Source organism: Fusarium venenatum, assembly GCF_020744135.1.
Source record: "Fusarium venenatum strain MPI-CAGE-CH-0201 chromosome Unknown EDB82scaffold_3, whole genome shotgun sequence".
NCBI classification, from domain to species: Eukaryota; Fungi; Ascomycota; class Sordariomycetes; order Hypocreales; family Nectriaceae; genus Fusarium; species Fusarium venenatum.
Window position 1 is genome coordinate 5,410,872 of NW_027072131.1, and position 14,983 is coordinate 5,425,854.

At 48.5% G+C, this 14,983-nt stretch overlaps 6 protein-coding genes across 6 annotated transcripts; 3 read left to right on the forward strand and 3 right to left on the reverse strand.

Moving 5' to 3' along the window:
- The first annotated feature begins 821 nt into the window (after positions 1–821).
- On the forward strand, positions 822–5,444 carry EDB82DRAFT_508164 (uncharacterized protein). Its single transcript, XM_025728236.2, has one exon. It carries the CDS (start codon positions 983–985, stop codon positions 5,057–5,059), a length of 4,077 nt encoding a protein of 1,358 aa, XP_025582623.1. The 5' UTR covers positions 822–982; the 3' UTR covers positions 5,060–5,444.
- Positions 5,445–5,986: 542 nt separating this feature from the next.
- Positions 5,987–7,115, reverse strand: EDB82DRAFT_257355 (ras-like protein). The gene is made up of 4 exons (XM_065607328.1): positions 6,985–7,115; positions 6,757–6,871; positions 6,406–6,681; positions 5,987–6,339 (listed from the first exon to the last, which is right to left on the reverse strand). The coding sequence occupies exons 1-4, from the start codon at positions 7,000–7,002 to the stop codon at positions 6,098–6,100; spliced, it is 651 nt and encodes a 216-aa protein (XP_065464116.1). The 5' UTR covers positions 7,003–7,115; the 3' UTR covers positions 5,987–6,097.
- Positions 7,116–7,716: 601 nt separating this feature from the next.
- On the forward strand, positions 7,717–8,696 carry EDB82DRAFT_508167 (uncharacterized protein). Its single transcript, XM_065608801.1, has one exon. The coding sequence runs from the start codon at positions 7,823–7,825 to the stop codon at positions 8,072–8,074; it is 252 nt and encodes an 83-aa protein (XP_065464117.1). The 5' UTR covers positions 7,717–7,822; the 3' UTR covers positions 8,075–8,696.
- Positions 8,697–9,870: 1,174 nt separating this feature from the next.
- On the reverse strand, positions 9,871–11,371 carry EDB82DRAFT_508168 (uncharacterized protein). Its single transcript, XM_065608802.1, has one exon. The coding sequence runs from the start codon at positions 10,697–10,699 to the stop codon at positions 10,454–10,456; it is 246 nt and encodes an 81-aa protein (XP_065464118.1). The 5' UTR covers positions 10,700–11,371; the 3' UTR covers positions 9,871–10,453.
- A 30-nt stretch (positions 11,372–11,401) lies between these two features.
- EDB82DRAFT_508169 (uncharacterized protein) lies at positions 11,402–12,109 on the forward strand. Its single transcript, XM_065608803.1, has 2 exons — positions 11,402–11,590; positions 11,655–12,109. The coding sequence occupies exon 2, from the start codon at positions 11,656–11,658 to the stop codon at positions 12,031–12,033; it is 378 nt and encodes a 125-aa protein (XP_065464119.1). The 5' UTR covers positions 11,402–11,590; position 11,655; the 3' UTR covers positions 12,034–12,109.
- A 1,471-nt stretch (positions 12,110–13,580) lies between these two features.
- Positions 13,581–14,864, reverse strand: EDB82DRAFT_478214 (MoaB/Mog domain-containing protein; the record flags this gene model as incomplete). The annotated part of the gene is made up of 7 exons (XM_065608105.1): positions 13,581–13,746; positions 13,803–14,022; positions 14,070–14,327; positions 14,452–14,569; positions 14,617–14,661; positions 14,707–14,715; positions 14,775–14,864. The coding sequence occupies 7 exons, from the start codon at positions 14,862–14,864 to the stop codon at positions 13,581–13,583; spliced, it is 906 nt and encodes a 301-aa protein (XP_065464120.1).
- Positions 14,865–14,983: the final 119 nt, after the last annotated feature.

The window sequence follows — 14,983 nt, forward strand, 5'->3', positions numbered from 1 at the left end:
TGGGACGGTTTGGGATGCATAGCGAACACTGGCTTGCAAGAGAAGCAAGCATCGACGAAAAGGGCGTCTGGAGAGAAGAAGGAGGTTATTGCCTAGAACGCTGAAGTGCGATGTGAAGATTATGTGTAGATATAAAAGTAACCCTTTTCACGATACCCCTAGCAACTGCGTCTCGACTTCTCAGTTGATGCTTTCACAACATGTACGTGTTCATCTTCCAAGTATCCAACCCAAGTCACACCAACAAACACCACTTCGCTACTATATCATAACGGGGATGCATGAGATCCAAGAAAGAGCTCTAGTCATTCAGGTGAATACAAATATCAACAAAGAACATGATATGGCGTTCTCTTTTTGAGAACGGTTCGAACATCTCAAAACAGTTAAAATATCACAATGGTGAGTCTCGGCAAGTCCGCACTGACAAAAGACGAGTTCCCGAATCAGTTACATTCACGAATGACACCATGAAAGCTTCATGAGCACCCAATGATTGTTCCCGCTCGCTCTTCCGGTTCTTTGTGTAAAACAGGCCCAACATCAAAGGCGAACACGGGACATTCTCTGAAAGAACAGTGAGCGTCTAAATTGGGAGCCAAAGAGCTTGGGGTTAGTCCAGGGGGGCCAATACAACAAAGACGGTTTACACTGAGGAGAGTGCCCACGAAACAAAGGGATTGAGACTCGAGACATAGGGAATCGACTGATAAGAATCAGAAGGTCAGCTCGTTGTGGTTCAAATCATTATATTGCCTTAGACACGGAGACCTTCCTTTCTAACATGGTCTATTCTGGTTCAACACTGTTCTTTTGATTTTCACAGTCTTTGATAAACTGGTTATCAGTCTCACCACGTTGACTTGTTTACATTATACATCGGCTACTCCCTCATTTTGTATTAGTCTATCGTTCCTCGAACTAGAAGTCTACTATCCAATCGAGTAATCATTAACTGCCACCCGTCAGTGCATCTCGAATCATGGCAGATAACAACTACTTTCCTCCCACGCCTCCCGATCCGAACGATGAGATAGATCAGCCTTGGCTAGATCCTGGCCTGATAGATCCTAATTTGCTTGATCTCAACCAGTCCAATTCGCCATCAGCTTCCCGCAAGATCCCTCAATCATCTCAGCCACCCATCGTTCCGACCCACGATCCGACCTTGGCCCCAGCCATCAACCCCATCACTGATGAACCCATCTTCAAATCCCCCACTGTTCCTCCTCAGAACCAACCTGCTCGTACTTTGGGTTTTCCAGTTCCTACTCCTGCATATCCCGATGGATATCCACCCCTTGATCCTAGGTTCCCAATTTTTAACACAAGCTTCCCTCCTCCTGTATTCTCGAATCCTTCTCCCGCTCCTTCGGGTCCCTCTCCCTCTCCCTCGCCCTACCTCAAACCCGCCGATGTTTTGAATCAAGCCCCTTCCATAAGTCCGGCGGCTCCTGATTCAGATACTACCAAGGGCAAGAAGAGAGGTCGAGCACCATCACCCACTGCTGATAAGCCCCGTCGTACACGGCGGAAAACTGCAAAGTCTGCTGCTGCTGAAGACGATGGCAACCAAGTCGACAGCCCGGCCTCGAACGACAACACGCCAGTTTCCAAGAGAACCAGAAGCCGTGCAAAAACTAGTGCCAAGAGCAAAGCGAGCAGCAGTGGAACCAACACTTCCACATCTACGAGGCCTGCGAGGGGCCCCGACAAAGCCTCAAAGAATTATTACATCAGGCCCTCACGGCTTGCCATGCCCAACAATGAAGGCACTGCCCCTCCGCTAGTTCTGAAGACGACAAACCGTAAGGATAAGAAAAAAGGCAAGGACGAGAACGCCGACATGGCCAAAGACAAGCAGACTTCCGTAAGCACTCGAGGTGACCACGATATCGCAAAAGGGGGCATATGTGACTTCTGCGCCAATCATCCCATCGGCAAGACGATGTTCATCGCGAACCCAGTATGCGACTGGGAGCAAATCCCAAGTATGGGCCCGGATGTTTTCAACAGAGAGTGCGGCAACTGCGCAGATTATCGTTCTCGAAACCGACAGCCCGGAGATGTTGCTACCGACAACGATCATATGTGTCGCGTCCCAGGCGTCAAGTCCGCTCTGGTCGATTTCAAATACAAGCAATACGGCGATACTGATCCCCCAACCTTCGCAGAGCCTGCATGCGACCGTTGCTCGAACAACGGAGCGTCAGAGACTTGCGACGTAGACGCCATGCTCGGCTACGTTTGTTCTCACTGTCGGCGCGACCAGCGTTGCTGTGTTGATGACAGTCTTATTCCCATGCAACGGCCCAAAAAGATGACTATTTCAGCATGGTATCGGCACGCGTGTGACCGATGCCTTGCACGCCATCTACAATTCAAGACGATGAAAGGAGACGAGTGCTGTAACTGGCTCACCAACAGGCGACTGTGGGGGGATACGCAGAAACAGGGCTGCACAAGATGCCTCCAAGACGGTGCGCCGTGTATGGACGACAAAAGCAACATCATCGCACTACCTTCGCATGAGCCTCCCCCAACAACTTGGTGTATACGCGACAAGTTCGAGGTGGACGAGAACAAGAAATTGAAAAACCGAAAAATCAAATGGTACGAGTACGTGGAAGCCACCACCGGTACCATATGGCGTAAGAAGTGTACAGGTTGCCAATGGGCTGGAGCATCAGTCGAGTGCCTAGTTATGTGGCATCAGTCGGGTTACGCGTGTGAGCGCTGCACACAATTCGGTGTCGACTGTACCACATATGACGTCCAAAATGATGCATGGACAAGATATCCAATCTACGACTTGAGCAGAGTTGGTTTCGGCCAGTATACTCCGTACGTAGTCTGCAAATCGTGTAAAGACAACGGACGCAATTGTGATCGAATGAGGCCGTGCGATTCTTGCACAAGCACCGGTTCCGCATGCGATGGTTTAAAGAAGGATAATGCACATGGATGCATCTCCCGGTTCAAGATCGCTGAGCATGGGACAGGCCAACAGGCTCCGCCCCCTGGTCCGCTGTATTATCTGGCCTTGGGCTACGGCCCAGGAGGCGTCAACGATATCAAAGATGGACGAAGTGTCGAGCATTGGATTGGCCCTGTTGCTCCCGTATACGGCATTAATACTCTTAAAGATGGCGCGGCTCATTATCGAGCTGTCGCCGACTTGCATCGAGGCCATCGGCCACCAAGCAACGTGCTTCCCCCAGGCATCACCGCCCCCTTGAGCACAGCTGAGGGCACGCCAGGCGTGTTCAAAGACGTGCAGTCCAGGGAACTGACGGTCGAACAGTTGGCAGCGCTCATCCTTCATTTCTGGCCAGGCTACCAAGTTCCGGTGGGAGATGGTCAGGCATATCGGACGGTTTGGAATTCGCTCTGCGATGCCCAGAATACGAAGATGGCAGAGGCTGGAATAGATGCGTCTATGGCGCCAGCAATGCCACGTACCTTTGAAGGAAACCCAGTGCTCTCTGACCTAGAAGCACTCCACAGTGGGTTGCTGGGTCTTCCTGCAAGACAAAACGCGGCCCCTCAAGCTCCAGCTCAGCCACCAACCCCAGGCTTCCTTATACAAGCACCTGGTGTCACATCTGGATTGTATATGGACGATTTATATGATGGTGGTTTTATTCTTCCTGATCCCATCCAGCAGCCAGTGGTCAATGGGCCACAGCAGGAAGAAAACTCATACGCTGCTGTTGATAACTTGATCGCCTCAGGATTATTCGGATATCAACAAGGTGGTGATGATCAGCAGGCTCAACAGGCCCAACAGGCTCAACCCCCAGCGGAATCGGGCCCAAACATTGATATCACCACGATGAATCAAGACTCTCTAAGAAGGATGCTCGGCCTTGATGAGGATAAACCTCGTGGCCGCTTCATGGCGAACCACAATTACGCCGGAATATTCAAGGCTCACAGCCGACGGAAAGCTTTCGCAAACCGAGGCCCCAAAGACACAAACACGAAGGATAAGAGCTTCAACCCCTTCCTGGGCTTCGTTTTGGGTGAGAATCAGAAGCCGCGCCTCAAAACAAAGGAGAAAAGCTCACGATGGAAAGCTTTCAACCCTCTTGAGGGCTTCGATATGGAGAAGTGGCACAGGTCAAGTAACCAGCCCGATGAAAGATCATCTGAACCACGCCTCTTTTCTGTTGTCAACGGCCAGTGGAAGCAACCCGCGCCTCAGGCGAATGTCTTGGACGATATCCCTTACCAGCAAAAAGGCGGGAAATCACAACAACGTTGCGCCGAGCCAGGAAACGGTGGGATCGGTCGCTGTGGCTCTCGGAACGTCAATGGGCAAGATCAAGCGGATTGCCAAAGTCTTGCACATCGCAACACAATGCCTGGCTACTTTCCGATATGCGATAATTGCGTCCAGGGTAACGTCAAAGACATGTTTCGTCATGACCATAGCCCCGTCACGGAGAATGAACTTCTCAGCATGCGTGCTTACTTATGCAATGATTGTGCTGGCCATATGAGCAGTAGTGTTCAGAACGCAATCGAATACAGAGCCATTGGCGCCCGCCGAATATATGGTATAGTGGCTGACACAGAACATCCTCAAAGTACCTACACGCCCGATAATGACCCGTCGCGGGCCGTGGAATTCCGCAACACGGAGGCATTGACAGGCTGCTCATGTGCGAACAGGATGTTTGGAACATCCCTTTGCAGATTCCATAGATTGCACTATGCTGAAGAGGCTCTCAAATTCTCAGCTTTGATGCAGGAATGGCGGCTTTCATGCTTTAAGAAGGCGGTATGCCCAGGTTGTCTTGCCCGAAAGCCTCTCGATAGTGTCAATCTATCGGCAGATTCTGGGGGCTTCCTGAACGGCGCGCCCACAGCATGGGCATGTGTGAACTGCAACGACTGGGTAGCAAACGAGAAGAACGACGGGACAAACCAGCCAAGTCTCATCGACAAGAAATTATGGAATTCAAACATTGGGCGTGAGATTCTTGGTCCGCGTCAAAAAGCGGTGCATGCAGGGGTTCGTCAAATAGAAGATGTCGAAATGGGTGGGATGTAATGATCGATGATGGAGGCAGTAAGAGCGTAGATTCCGGAGTTTGGCGTATTTGAGACAGTCTAGTTTTCCAATCAATCAATCTTCCAGATGTTAACAGATCGAGACACAACTGGAGTGAGATCGACCTTTCTGAGTGAGTCCGGCACTTGTCCAACCTATTGTGCGCGATCAAGAACTCACTGGGTGGACACTGGCATTAAGCATTCCGTCTCGCTTTCATGTGAAAAGCCATGTGGCTGAAATCACGACTCATCGGAATGTTCTGCTCAAGGGAAGAAATCAATATTTGAACCGTAAGAAAATTGTGTTTGTATTGTCTGACTGAACCATTGCTGCTGGAGAGAAGGAGACCTCGAGATTGACAAGATAGAAAAAAGAAAAGAAGCAAAAAAAAAAAAAAAAAAAGAGAAAATTACATGTATGAAATAATGGATATAAAAGAACCTGTAGAAGCCGTGCTTTAATCTTGAAATATTCATCCTCCGCGGCAACACGAACCAAACGAGGAAAAGATCGGGTGGGTTGTGTCTCTCGCGAGGTCGTTGGGAAGGGATGATCAGTATAGCATTGCACTGCTTTGCCTATACTTACATCAACTCCCTTCCCGGTGTCTTTCTCTCTCTTCCAGTGAGTAGACGGTCCGTTTTTTTGCTTATCCACAACGTCCAAAACAGCAGGCCGCTCCAGAGAAACGCCGATCCATGTTCCACGTCATATGGACATGGGTCATTAAGCATGAGCCATCGGCCTCACAAAGACATGACATGTCGTAGGCACGCCGGGTCCCTTATCCCATATTGCTGGGTATTTCCATAGGCTGCGTCCATTTTAAACATGAACGCGAGCCCAAAACCTGACTCCTCATCCGATGCAGTCAAAAATTCATCTCCGTGCTCTTCCGAAAGCCTCCTGGTTAAATTGCATCCTCACATCGTATTGCACGTAATCGACAAGACCCAGACAAAGCGGGTATATTCTGTCAATCACATCCACCTTCGTCTCGAGGCGGGCGCTTTTCGTCCACATGTGCCATTCCGTTTACATGAGCACACACTTGGCACAGCATCCGGCTTCTTGTTCGCCATTGTCCATGTCCATGGGCTTGGGGGGTCCGTTCGCGCCAGAGGTGCCACCGCTGCCGGTCGAGTAACCCTGCATCTCGCGGTTATATCTTCGAATCTCTCGTACAATATCGTAGAAGGCCTTGTCGACATTGATTCGTGACTTGGCTGAGGTCTCGATAAACTTGCAGCCGAATGATCTGGCAAGAGCCTCTCCCTCTGTAAAAGAAAAGAAAAAAAGCGTCAGTGAATGTTGGTCGAATAGGATTTATGATATCGACGTACCCTGTCGTGACACATCTCGTTCACCTTCCAAATCGCACTTGTTGCCAACAACGACCATGGGGAAGTAGTCCTTATCCTTGACTCGCAGAATCTGTTGTTGGAATGTGGTGATTTCCTCGAAGCTTTGTCGCGAAGTAATGGAGTAGACTAGAAGAAATCCCTCTCCGGTTCGCATGTACTGCTCGCGCATGGCGCTATACTCCTCCTGGCCAGCTGTGTCGAGAACATCGAGCAGGGCGACCTCTTCGTCGATAACGCACTGCTTTCGGTACGAGTCTATGCGAGGTACTATGTCAGTGCGTGTTGTGGTACGGCATAACGATGATGCAAATGCGATTAAAGTTCACGAACCTTCAATTGTAGGATCATACTCGTCGACGAAGTGGCTCTGGATCAACTGAATGGTCAAACAAGATTTACCGACACCACCGCCACCGACAACGACGAGCTTGTACTCTCGTAGGAACTGTATCTCAGAGTTAGTAAGACAATGATGCTTGACCGGTTGATTGAGGTAGGCAGAGGCTCAAAAAGACTGAAAGCGTGTTCCGTGGAGACAATGTTGTTTTCGCATCGTACCTTTGTGTTCGCAGCCATTGTGAATTAGCGTTTGAGTTGCACTTCCTGTATTATCTTTTGCTCGAGGCGAGTTGTCGTAAATTCAAGATGATGCAAGGCAAGTCGCGAGTAAACCGGATTGAAAGGCCAACAACCGAGGACGACAGCACAGCGGAAATGGAGATGAAGATGGAGTTGGAAGAAGGCAGGTTGTGTACTTTCGCAGGCGAGACGATGTAGAAGAACAAAGGAAGTAAGAGAGAGAATGAACGATTTGCCGCTGGGGCGAGCGGATTCTAGTTCTGAATGTGTGGAGAGAGAGGGAAAGACGATTCGGATGGGCCAAATGGGTTCAAGAAAAAAGGTCAAAGCAGAGGGAGTTGAGCGAGGGTAGAGAGTAGAGGAAGGGGAACAGGCCTAAAGAGGAAAGGGTCGAATGGCCAGGGTAGGAAAGCATCCTGGAAGAGGAGCAAGGGAAAGGGAGGAAGGGGGGCGTCCACGGATCGGATTGGTTTGGGAGCACCTTGGAATGGATGGGTCAGCTCGGTATCAGGTACATTTTGATCGCTTGGGAGAGAGATCACTTCAGAAGTACCTACGACCTTTGCTAACCATTCTCGCGCTTGCCCAGGTGTTCTGGGTGTTTGCAGTCGGTTGCTTTTTTCCTTTTGGACCACTGGTATCCGATACACGACGGTTAACATGGACACTCCAAAAAAAAAAAATCAATTAACGAACCCATCCAAGGATACGGTTAACGAGAACGGTCTCTTTCTCTCATATCATGACCAGGGAAGGCTGGTCTCGTCTAGTCTAGCCTGACCTGGTCCGTTTTCCCTTCGATTAACAGCTAAGAATCATGACTTCACTTTGTTTTGCCCTGTGTTTCTCACTAGGCCTTCAGTGTATACGGACACACACCCAGCACCAATATCCCACGGCTTTCCAGGTGGTTAATGTCTGGGCGCTCCCGAGCGCTGAGATGGATGGTCAGGCCCCATGGAATTATTACTGGAGACTTCCCGTCCCGTCCTGTCAGTGGATAAAAGGTATGTGTAGGCCTTTTGAGGGGCCGGATTGGTCGCTAGGGTCGATGAAGCCCAGCCTCTAAATTCTAGAGGAGGGAGGTGTTAACCGTCAATGGAGATCAAAGGCTCGCCATAGACGTTGACAGAACAGTATTTGTTCTACGAAATCTTGAACTTTCATCTTTAACATAGGGGGTCAAATAATTCACTATTGATTAGAGAGTGGCCTATCATGTGTTTTCTGCAGCCCTACCAGCAAGCCCAGAGGCGCCCACCGTCCTCTCCAACTCGAATACAGCCGCCTCTCTGGTTATTAAGATGAGGAGCTCTACGATCTCACCACAGCTGGAGTGGCTAGATTAGATGACTAGTTCTTCCAGCCGCCAGGACGGCGGGAAACTAGTGTTGGTGCAAGAAAATGGAAATGAACCTGGCGTAAGCTGGACCAGTCCTTGTCTTGTCTTTTGGATTGTCCATTAGCAGTTTGCAAAACAAAACAAGCCACCAGAGTTTGTCAAAGAGTCCAAAAAGAGAGCCAGAAAACAAGACTTCTGTTTCGGCCGTCTCCGGTTTTGTCGTGCTGGGAGATAGATAATGGTCAACATCAGAAGTCAACATTGAATTTCTCAGACCCCAGGTGACTCAGGGACTTTCAGTGGCCCTTCAGGAAAAGCTCAGGCTCCTATCTGTAGTGGAAGAAAAATTGGTATGGGGAAAGGGGGGCGTGTCTATTCTAAAGCGTCCATGGGTCAAGCCAAGCAATGGATGGATCCATACCATCTTTTTTACCTTAATGGGTCCATTGCTTTTCTCGGGGGGACCCTTGCTCTACTTGCTGCTGATCAGCGAAGCTCCAGTTCTCACTGATTAACAATTGGCCTTGTTTTCCCGTATCTGTATCCGAACAGTATGTACATATGCATGCATAGTAGAGTTCAGGAGGATCCTTCCGTAGGTTGCTGGCCTCGTCGATGCGATGCGATGCGATGCAGCTTCGTTTCTGCAAGGGCAGCGGCTGGCTGCGTCTACTCTGCCAATCGCAGACACACTGTAGCGTGCTAGAAAGCTGATTGTGCATTGTTCTGTAGGCAGCTTCTCACCGTATCCGCGTGGTTGTGTATTGCAGTACTTTGAATCGTTGATGGCCTCTGATAGATAACTCACCCACCGTCGTCATCATAGATAATTGTTAACAAGGACGTATCCGTTTAAAATTCTGTACTGGTCAACTGGAATCTGTACATGTCTAGTAGGTAGCAGAAAAGATAGCCTCCTAAGTCTTGAGGTATAAAAATAAGTAGTCTAAGAACTATAGTCTAAGGAGCATAAAGTGACCTACTAATTTCATCTCCTATGCTCAACGGTTGATTTTTCTGATACCCTGAGGCATGTGTACATACGGAGTACATATAACACCGATGGGTAGCAGCAGAAGTGGATGGAATAGGGGGCAATGGATTAAGTCCCTGAATGTTGTAATTTGCCAACCAGGGCAGGGTCGTTCGTCTTGATGAACGCCAACTAAGCTTCTGAGCTACTGGTCACCGACAGTAACAGCGATGGATACATGGCGAGGGTGCAGATCCTTAACGGCTAGCCAAGACAGTAGTAAACTGCAAAGGCACGCCTTGCTGCTTGCCTCGCTACGGTTGCAGCTACTCACTCAACCAATCTAAAGTTATTCTGCGCTTCTTTTTAAGCTCCTTTAACAAATATCCTCCAAGTCTCTCTGTACTACCTATGTATAGTCAATAGAACGAATTAGTCCGTTCTTCCTCACTCCATCCTGCCTGTCGTCTTATTCGCCAAGTTAACTCCAGAGAATCGATTGCGGGACGCCGCCCTGAAAGACGCCGGCGCCGTGACCCCAGCCATCTCGGTCGAGTCAGCCATGTAAATGAGGCCGACCATTTGATTATTTAAATTATCACTCCCCATCTTTTGTTTATTACTGCCACCGCCTGGCCTGGGTAACCTAGATATTATTCCACAACTTATAAGCCAGAAAAGAAGACACACAAGACTTCCCAAGGCATCACGACTTTTTACTCCGATAGTTGTTGCCCATGTACTTTTTCTCTTTTCTTTTCTTTTCTTTTTTGAGAGTTCACGTCCCTTTACTCTATGGTCGTTTCCATGGCCCAAGCGCCATACCTTAAAGACTTGGACTACATATTTTTGACAGAATTCAGTCGTTTCCGACTATCTCGACCCGTCATAAAAATGGCCACAGACTAACAAAAAAGGGATGCGTAATTCAGGTACACACGCATCTTTACCTGATCCTGTGCAGATCGAATCCTCTGCCCCTTGAACTCTGCAGGTCTAGGGGCCTAGAGCCCATCCCTGGGCCTGGCAACTGGGGAATCGATGGGGTGATGAGCTTCCCAAGGCCAAGCTCCGATGCTCTTAATCTTAGACGGTTTAGTTCCGAGTCTCAGGCGTAGGTCCAGGATCATGGTTCAACGTACAGAGCAGGGCCTAACAGAGCGATCCTCGCCTTTATTCCCTTTCGCTAAATCCTCTCCACTAATACCACTCGTCTCGGTAGATACAAGTAGGCAAGCAACTAATACAACATATATGTTAACATGACAAATTAACGGCCGTTGAAATTGAGTCTTGAGATAAAATAGTAACCTGACTGCGAAAAGCCAAATCATAGGCGCTTTGATACGGCCGCTGACTGCATTCACACTATCCACCATACCTAGTATATCTATCTACCTGTGTTCAACATATAGATCCTCACTGCACAAGCATAGGTCTTATTGATCCAGCTTATAGCGTACACGTCTCACAAGGCTTGTCTGCCACTTTGTTTTTGCCACCCCCATACACATGCGCATCAGACGTCGCAGTAACTGTTCCGCTTTGGTAAGGCGGGCAATGGCAGCCCGATCCGGCACGTCTTGCTACTACGTAGTATGACTACCATAGCGCTGGTGCGTTTGAGGCTATCGAAGATGTGACAGCGCGTCAATGAGATCAATGCCGGGTGGGGTTTGGTTACACCTTGACGCATTGATGGCGAGGAAGATAACATGTTCTACTGAATGCGATGCCACAGCAGTCATTATCTCGTAATGTTATCTCTGAACGGTGAGCCCCGTGAGGCTATTACTTTGCACCGAAATATAATATCCAAATGAATGATATCAGCCTGAAGAGAGTGTTTCATTTTGATGGGCTTGGCAAAGTACTAGGATATACCGGTCCGTGTACATACAATCAAAAGCATTTTACTACATATCATAATATGATATCAACGAGGGTAGGTAGGTGAATATAGCGAAGCGAACTCACCATATCAAAATTCTAAGCATTGGTGTAGAAGCTTCAATTGTCTCATGTTAGTTGCTTGCTTTATAGCCTGGAGGTGGGGGTTTGATCTACAATCTAGAACATGTGTTTGAGAGGCTGGTTATTCACGATCCAAGTCAGAACAAGTAGGCCAATCATATAATTCACTTACAACACAAGACAAGCCACTTGTACCTGGTCAACTTCTCACCACGTGCTGCTGTCAAGCATGTATAAACCAATGGTCAAAAAGCAAGTACGGACGTGTGCTTCGGTCAAACAAATGAGTTCGTTGGGTACGTGCACTCATAATATACATCCCCATCTCGCCAAAAAATGACAGTTGCTTATCGAAATAAGGATGAAACCCATCAGTCGTTCGCTGACTGTGATTTGCGACTATTGTTCGGTTTTTCTAGCCCACGATACGCTTTCAAACACAATTTCCGCAGACCGAGCAGCAAACCAACCTACCCGCAAGACCCTGTTATTTCTGATGCTTGTACTCCGTTACTTCGTACTGCGAGCGCCTCTTGGCGCTGTACCCTCACGGGTAGACACGTCCTTTCACTTCGTAAAGCAAGCGAGCGCTGTGTGCAACCAGCCCCGAAGGAACCAGGTGTGCGGCTGGAAGAGATGCTCCAAGCGTCTAGCATGGGTTTTTATGATTATTTTTACCCAGTGGATAAGATATCTGTTCGTAGCATTGAAGCGCAACCGTAAAGTATACGATACTTAAAGGAAAAAGGAAATTCATCCATACATGCGGCTCGAGTTTTAGCCTAACGTCGAAGGAAGGTGTGGACCCGGGGTCCTGTCAAAGTTGCAGATATGCACGTGACTGGACCTGCTGCAGATGAGCAGCTGAACTTCGCCTACCTCTAGGTAAGGTGCCCACATGCAGGTAGAGAAGACCAATATCGCGAACGGGGTACAGTCCAAAACTAATTGACCTACTGTCGTCGTTGATCACAGCGTAGACATCCCACGAATTCTGTAGGCTACGGCAATGTGATCCTTTCGGCCGATAAGGACATCATACTTCAGAGAGCCTGTCCTGATGCGACCATAAGCAAAAATCATAGGCTCTACTCTGTACTCTACATTCAATCTCTCTGGCTTCTAGAACGACACTGGAGATGACGTCTTCTTTCCGCCTCTACCCGTCTCCACTGTCTGTGGTCCACTCAAACGTGTCTTTAGTGCTTCTTTTGATAACAGCCCCTTTTCGGCAGATTACTCTCTTGTCTAGCTCAACGCGCCAAGGCAGCCCATCACGACATACTATTCCCAATCTCCTGTCGTCAAGGTCTGCCGTCTCGCTCTAATCTCGCCGCCGATCATGCCACGAGCCTTGCCATGGTATCGTTACGATGTGCCCAAGACACCCTCGGCTCCACCTCCACCATAGTCATTACCCCTGCAAATTGGTCTTCAACGCACCCCAGGTTCCTTCTGGGAAAGACATTCTCGAGTCAGCTTCCCAATTCAGCGTGGCATTTCACGAAGAGCGAACCGCTTCCTAGATTGCCACGCGGATGTATCCCAATTGTGGCGATCTACCATGTAGCAGAATCGTTACGGAGTATAGCCCCTCTCTTTACCTCACGTCGCATGATTTATTAATGTATTGAGCACCAAAAAAAATCTCCAGATTGATACTACGTTACGACTTCCCAAGCTTTGCTAAGGAAATGAGCCTAGTAGACACCGCTCAAGTGTCTTATTTCGGTTGCTTCAAGTAGGCCAGCCCTAAAGTCTGGAAGATGCAATGTGACAGGAACTCAGCATGACTCTTGTCCTTGTACACGAGCACACAACATGGCACAGTGTTTGATGTGTTGGCATCAGCTACTGAATCTGACAGACGAGTATGTCTAACCTCACTTGTGGAACAGTGAACTTTGGGATATGCTAGTATGACGCGTGGTAGACTTTCATGGGATGACTTGACCTTCAATGTCAACAGCGTAATCTCCCCAAGTACAAACTACAACAGTGATGCTGCATATTAAACAAAATGTGCTGGGATCGACGACGCTACTTGTTTTGTGCCGTTGAATCACCGAATGTTTCGAGACCGTGCGCTAGTGTCAGACTGCATATAACTCCGAACACTCTATAGCATATGTCTACATATATCCAAGGATATCAATCAAACACGCCGCCTAACCGATAGCGACTCTACATGTGATGCAACTGCACAGATAGTTGAGCCGTTAAAGTTGCTATCACACTCCATCAACAATCTACTGATTTGGAAAGTATGAGAGCACCTGCGACCCTTCAAGGTTTCTGAGTAACTTGCTTTGCTGTATCCTTGTCCGCATCTTCGGTTGCCTGCTTCTTGATCTGTTTTGGGTCTTCTTCCGTGTCACTTTCGGCGGTGACTCGCACACCCTGGATACCAGCTTCCACTTCCTCGACGAGACTCTCGAGATAGTCCAAGTCCCTTTTGCCTGGGTCAGTATATCATATCGAACAGTTTGGCGTTATACCCCTTCTTACCTTCCAACAAGAGTTACTGTGTTGTTCTCTTTGCCCCAGCGAGGGTAACTTCCCACCTTGACACCCTTGGGCTCAATTTTGGCCGCCAGAGTCGTGAGGAATTCGGCAACACCACTCTCAGGGATTGGAGTAGAGAACAGAACTCTGTGCGTGCCTTTACCCTCGGGATCAGTAAGTCGGGGTAAAATGTGAGGCTTCAGTCCTTCGAGAAGTCTCTGGACTGTTACTGGTAAGCAGATGACGATATCAATCACGGGCACGACCTACAAAGTCTGGGGACGCCTGGAAGAATATGGATGTTTCCATTTACAACTGACACGGGAACCCAGAGGTCTTCCTGAGGAAAGAGGGCCTGCTTCTTGAGATCCCGGGATTCGTCCGTTGGCAGTTCTGCCATGCGAAGCTTGGCTCTTCTGGCGGGTGAATCAACTTCCCAATCGAACTTGGGTTGGTTGGGGTGAGGCTTTGAAAGAAGCTTCATCTTCTCAAAGGTCTCCTGGTGAAGCTTGAGAGGTAGGTTGAAGGCTGTGGCAATAGATTGATAGGTGATGTCGTCGTGTCTAGCATGTTAGTAAATACAAGGCCCACGTAGGTGAGTTCTTACGTAGGTCCAATCCCACCACTTTTTTATGTTAGCCATCTGATATACTGGAGTTGTTTCTCATCACTTGCCTTGTCACAACGAAATCATAGCCGTCACTCATTCTTCGAACTGCCTCAATAATCTCACTTTCATCATCCGCAATGACCTCGATTCGTTTAAGACTCTACAACTGTTAAATAACATCAAACAATACTCAGCACCCATACGTACAATTCCGAGGTTAAAGCACCATTTGGCAAGGTAGGCAGAGTTGGTCTATCATGTCAATACTGGTCCTGTACCCTATACCAGAATACTTACATCAACCGTCTGAGTCGATTATGTCAGTATACTCAAACTATTAGATAGAAACTCCCAGGACATTATACCTTTCCGCCTAGGACCTCATCTCCAATGATCAAGCAGGCTGCTGTGGAAATAGTGCGCGAGTTGCGCTCATCCGCCGATACGGGAGCCATGATTCGTCCAAGAGCAAATCGTCTGGTGTTGTTCGAGATGGGAACTGAGAGATGGCGAGTGATCTGAGAGATGCGTGAGAACATGGATGCCAAGGGCAAGTGTAATGATATGAGAGGTT

What these genes read in the sequence shown, in the direction of transcription:
- EDB82DRAFT_508167 (XM_065608801.1), top strand. Translation starts at nt 7,823, where the DNA reads ATGACTTCACTTTGTTTTGCCCTGTGTTTCTCACTAGGCCTTCAGTGT.
- EDB82DRAFT_508169 (XM_065608803.1), top strand. Translation starts at nt 11,656, where the DNA reads ATGAAACCCATCAGTCGTTCGCTGACTGTGATTTGCGACTATTGTTCG.
- EDB82DRAFT_508168 (XM_065608802.1), bottom strand. Translation starts at nt 10,699, where the DNA reads ATGGTGGATAGTGTGAATGCAGTCAGCGGCCGTATCAAAGCGCCTATG.
- EDB82DRAFT_257355 (XM_065607328.1), bottom strand. An exon ending in GTATGATCCTACAATTGAAG is followed by an intron (nt 6,682 to 6,756) that starts GTTCGTGAACTT and finishes TACCTCGCATAG; the next exon opens with ACTCGTACCGAAAGCAGTGC. An exon ending in ACGAGATGTGTCACGACAGG is followed by an intron (nt 6,340 to 6,405) that starts GTACGTCGATAT and finishes TTTCTTTTACAG; the next exon opens with AGGGAGAGGCTCTTGCCAGA.
- EDB82DRAFT_508164 (XM_025728236.2), top strand. Translation starts at nt 983, where the DNA reads ATGGCAGATAACAACTACTTTCCTCCCACGCCTCCCGATCCGAACGAT.